Source organism: Penaeus chinensis, chromosome 16 (assembly GCF_019202785.1).
Source record: "Penaeus chinensis breed Huanghai No. 1 chromosome 16, ASM1920278v2, whole genome shotgun sequence".
Classification (NCBI taxonomy): domain Eukaryota; kingdom Metazoa; phylum Arthropoda; class Malacostraca; order Decapoda; family Penaeidae; genus Penaeus; species Penaeus chinensis.
The window spans coordinates 19250342-19255341 of NC_061834.1; the positions used below are offsets into that span (position 1 = coordinate 19250342).

General features: G+C 38.7%; 2 protein-coding genes across 4 annotated transcripts in view; one reads left to right on the forward strand and one right to left on the reverse strand.

The window, feature by feature from the left end:
- The window catches only part of LOC125033513 (UDP-glucose 4-epimerase-like), an 18307-nt gene extending 17816 nt beyond the window's left edge, over positions 1-491 (forward strand). For all 3 annotated transcript variants that reach the window (XM_047625073.1, XM_047625072.1, XM_047625074.1), the window contains one exon: positions 1-491. This exon is cut by the window's left edge and continues 404 nt beyond it. The gene's annotated coding sequence lies outside the window, so the exon portion shown is untranslated.
- Positions 492-3281: 2790 nt separating this feature from the next.
- Positions 3282-5000, reverse strand: part of LOC125033470 — a 9154-nt gene continuing 7435 nt past the window's right edge. The window contains exons 4-5 of the mRNA XM_047624997.1: positions 4972-5000; positions 3282-4596 (exon numbers count right to left, since the gene is read on the reverse strand). The exon at positions 4972-5000 is cut by the window's right edge and continues 552 nt beyond it. Of these exons, the coding sequence (XP_047480953.1) occupies positions 4251-4596; positions 4972-5000 (375 nt within the window). The 3' untranslated portion in view covers positions 3282-4250. The remainder of the gene's footprint in view (positions 4597-4971) is intronic.

A 5000-nucleotide genomic window follows, 5' to 3' on the forward strand; every position in this document is an offset into this window, starting at 1 on the left:
TTACAATCATGTATTTATTTATTTAAATATCTAAAGATCCTTGAAAATCTGGCCTGATTATCAAGCCAAGATGGTGCAGTAGCAGTAAAATATCATGTGAAATTGATATGAAAAACTTTCATAGTACATGTTACTAGGAAATGGTTTTCAAATGTCTTACATATAAATAGTGTTTTATTAAATATATGATCACTGTTTCAGTTGGTTCATTTTATGCTATGTATCTTTTTGCATCTATATAACTATTTTTAGTGTATATCTCAAGGGACTACTTTTTTCTAATTTTATTCTTCTCGATTTTAATTTCTTCCTATGAACTACCGTGTAGTCCATTCTTGTGTTCCTAGGTATATTAAATACCTACAGAGAAATTATTTAAATAATGTAAACTTGTTAAATTGCATTAAAATATAAGGATAGTAAATCCTTGGGTTTTGTATTCCTTCTATTTAGTTTTTAGCATTAAAAGTATCTAGCTGGCCAGAATTGCACTTGATGTCACTTTATTTAGTTTTCCTTCTCTTTCTGGGGGATGGTTTTTGTGTTTTTTTCTACTTTGAAAGTGAACAATGTAGTACTTCACGTATAACAGGTCTGATTCTTCTGGCGCTCTTTTTGTGTGTTGTGTGTGTGCAGATGTATGCTTGCTTGCTTGTTTGCTTGCTTTCTTTTTTTTTTTTTTCTTTCTCTCTCTCTTTCTGGTGCATATATGTATACAAGTGTGTGTGTGTGTGTGTGTGTGTGTGTAAAGGGTATATATTAAAGCCTTAAACATATGGTTTAGCAGGAGTAGTGAAACGGACGGGTGGCTTAACCTCTTTTATTGAGAAGTGTAAGCAACACAGATATTCACACGGATACAAGTCTTCGTAAGGCTAAGTGCTTGGTCTGCCCGGAGGGCGGGCGCGGCCAGCCTGACCCGCAGCGGTCGCTAGACTTTCTGAAAGGACTGAGACTGACCTGGGTCATCCTGAGCCTTAAGTACTGGTGGGTGCGTGGGGCACGTTGGGGTGCCTGCGGTGAAGCCACGCGTATACTTGCTTCTGTACGCCACGTGGAAGCTATTTATACATACTTATAGTGTGTGTGTGTGTGCTTGCGTGCGTGCATGCACGATTGTGTGTGTGTGTGTGTGCTTGCGTGCTTGCATGATTGTGTGTGTGTGTGTGCTTGCGTGCGTGCGTGCACGATTGTGTGTGTGTGTGTGCTTGCGTGCGTGCACGATTGTGTGTGTGTGTGTGCTTGCGTGCGTGCACGATTGTGTGTGTGTGTGTGTGTGTGTGTGTGTGTGTGTGTGTGTGTGTGTGTGTGCTTGCGTGCGTGCGTGCACGATTGTGTGTGTGTGTGTGTGTGTGTGTGTGTGTGTGTGTGTGTGTGTGTGTGTGTGTGTGTGTGTGTGTGTGCACGATTGTGTGTGTGTGTGTGTGTGTGTACACGATTGTGTGTGTGTGTGTGTGTGTGTGTGTGTGTGTGTGTGTGTGTGTGTGTGTGTGTGTGTGTGTGTGTGTGTGTGTGTGTGTGTAAAATGTAGGGGCACGAATGATGGGTCCTACAAGAGTATGGTAGGCGGTGACCTTAGGATGTAAAGTAGGCAACCAAGATGTCTTGACTCCTTTATTGTACAGTAATATTGGAGTGCAGCTGTGCCAAGGAGCTGGGTGTTGCTCTATGACTCCTCGCATTGGAGTCCTCCTGTCATCTCTTAGTGGTCAAAAAATGGATATAAATCATGTGCTTATCATGTGACCATCGGTGGTGATGAAAGGTAGTGTTACAACAATGCACAGCTCTTGTGGAAGGGGATAGACAACACAACAGTGGATTGTCTAGTGTGGTATGAATGGTTAATGGTTAATGGTTAAAAGCAAAATAAATGTGCTAGACATCTAAGGTCATATAGCACTATAGTAAATGGTAGTTTAGGGTGGTTGAGTTAGTGATTAGTTGTCAAAGTTGGGCAAAGGAATTGACGAGTAAATGGGTTAAGGTTGGGTAAGGTAATGTATAGGGGTTAGATCAAGTGAAGGATGTATATGCATTTGAGGAATGGAAACAGGTTGTCAAAGCAGAAAGTGTGAGAAGTTGTGGGAGGGATCATGAAAAATTGGTCCCATTTGGCTGGGCTAAATAGATTTTTTAAGAATTTTGTAGAGATGGGGGTAGTAGAAGGACGGGGGCATGTGGAAGAGGGAGTAGTGTTATGGGGAGGTGGACAATAATGTTGTAAGGTAGTAATAAGGGAGGATGGGGTAGTTGATGAAGAAGGTTGTGGGGGTATAGTTGTTGAAGTTGAGCATGTTGGGAGTAGAAATGTCTCCTGGGGTGTTGATTAGGGTGGATACTGTACTAGTCGGCATTGAGGAGGGGGTATTAGTTGTAGTGTTCAGAACCGTGGTCAAAGGAGAGCCTGGGGTCAGGGAATCAGGCGAGTTTGAATTGGTGGAGCTATTTGATGAAGAGGCAATTGCCTCTAATAATGGTATGGTTAATGGTTAATGGTTATTCATTGTTGGCCATGATAAGCCTGGAGTATGTTGGTGAGAGAAACGGTCCACCCCTCAGGGTCGCTTGAGGGGTAAGGGCTAGACAACTATGGGCATGGTATTCCATGGGCATGGAATACCATGCCCATGGCTCCCTCAGGCCTTTCAGGACTGGCACAAAGTCAGCCTTTCATCCTTTCAGCACGGCTCTCACACCTTTGAAAGTGGATAGTAGAAGGGGTTGGTGAAGGGACAGAAAGGAAAAAGTAGGAGGGGGAAAAAAAAGACCATGCAAAATTTGTTGAGTCGAGGGCTGAGTCCCAAGGTTGGGGAGTTCCCCAGCATTGGGTCCCGGTTTCCGCCTCCTAAGACCCCCCACGACAACAACGGGCAAGGGATTGGGGGGGGAGTGTGGTATGAAGAGATGAACATTCAGTTAAAGCAATAATCATGAGTAAATGGACATGTGAATGCATGTGTAAAGATAGGTATGTGACAAACATGTAAGGTTATATAAAATATGTAGAATATAGCAATGATATAAATATAGCTGGGTTAGAGTGAGTGAGTGCGTGCGTGTGTGCATGCGTGCGTGCGTGCGTCTGTGTGTGCGTGCACGCGTCTATGCATATGCAAGACTGCATTAGCTTGTGTGCTTGTAAGAGTGCATGCACATTTCTTCATTACTATCAGTATGTTCACATATATACATGCATGCTTGTTATTCATATGTGTGATAGTGCATTTCTGAAGCTTGCTTGTATGTCCTTGCATAAATTAAGGATAATTTTACATACATAAGATATTTTATTTTTATTTCAATGGAAAAATCTATATATACAAACATGTATATGTACGTATAACTCATCCCAATAAATGGTGTTCTATAATTAAAAGCAGAGCATCCTATGGTCCATAGCTGAAAAGACAACCCACTACATACCTACAGTACATGCCTAGAAACTTATAATACTGAATACAAGTTTTCATTTACACAACCTAAACCTATAAGCGTTAGATACCAATGCAGTATTATATAAACATACTTTACTGAGTCCAATATCATTCAGCTCTGCTAGCTATATGAATAGGACTCACATTAGTACTGCATGAGGAATGTGCACTCATATGATGCACTGACTTTTATATCTATTAAACAACAGAATATCTCTTCAATTTAAAGAACTTTTAATGTAAAAGACCATTAAGTTTTATATCTACAAATCTTCCTTTTAGGTTACTTGTGTTCTATAATTGTGGAGATATAAAACAAGTTATTACAATCTATATAACAATAACAGCATATATTTTTTACATTAAAATTATAAATTTATTTAGATAGATATTTTACCACTCCTAATATTAACAAATTGGAGAACAGGTGCATCTTACTGATGGCAATTTTTTTTCATTTTACTTGTTTACATAACAAAAAACAAAATTCCTGGAAAATAAGAGATGGACATCACATAAAATGATAATTATTTAAACTGAAAAGTAAGGCATTGCTAAAAAAAATTATCTATTTGTAGCAACATATGAAAAAAAAATCCTGTCTCTAGTACAGGTTATCTAATTCCATAACCTAGTACTATTTCAAAATGTACTTGCATGTGCAAACTATTGCTGCCATAATACAACAAATTCCCTACTGAAAACTCTTCTATGTATATATTTATATGAATTCTGCACACATACAGACATATATATTCATTATCAGATACTAAAACCAATGTAACAGTATTTCTGGTTGCCAAGTCTTCAATCCTAATTTCCTTTTGCTTTAGGAGGTTTTAAGAATCCAATTTTCCGAAGATGTCTCACAATGAATGGGGTGGATGTGAGTGTGATAGCTATCCGTGCTGGAGCAAAAATTTTGTGCACAGCATATGCAACTACAAATGTTGCTGCACCAGCTGCCCTGGCAGTGTTGATGTCGCTATCACTTTCTGGTTTCTTTTCTGCTACTTTTGATGCATCCCCTTCACCACTCTCATTCACTGCTTCTGTGACTCCTACTTGCTGAGACTGGTCCATCACCTCTGAGGCACCAGTATTCACTGAGTCCAGGTTTATACCCAAACTTTTTATAAAACCTGTCATATCTACTCCACTGAAAAAAAGAAGAGAGAAAACATTAAATATGCAAAGTTTAATAGGGTAACACATGCAAATACAATGAATTTTAATATTTACATGTTTAATCTAACCTACAAATATATACTAGGAATTTTCAAGTTACTTTTGACTCCAGAACAAAGTTTTCTTTCCACAAATGTATTCTACAAAGCCATATCAAAATCCAAATTCATTGTCATTAAAATAGCATTAATAGCAATAGTGTGACAATAAAATACTTTTAAGTTAAAATGAAGACTTATGAGTTAACATGTATTTTAAAAGGAATCTCCAAATCATTTTCAAATGATTCAACAAGGACACATCAAAAGTATGATATAGCATTCAAAAACAAGAACACAGGTCTCACCTAGAGACTAGGAGATAACATATCCCTAA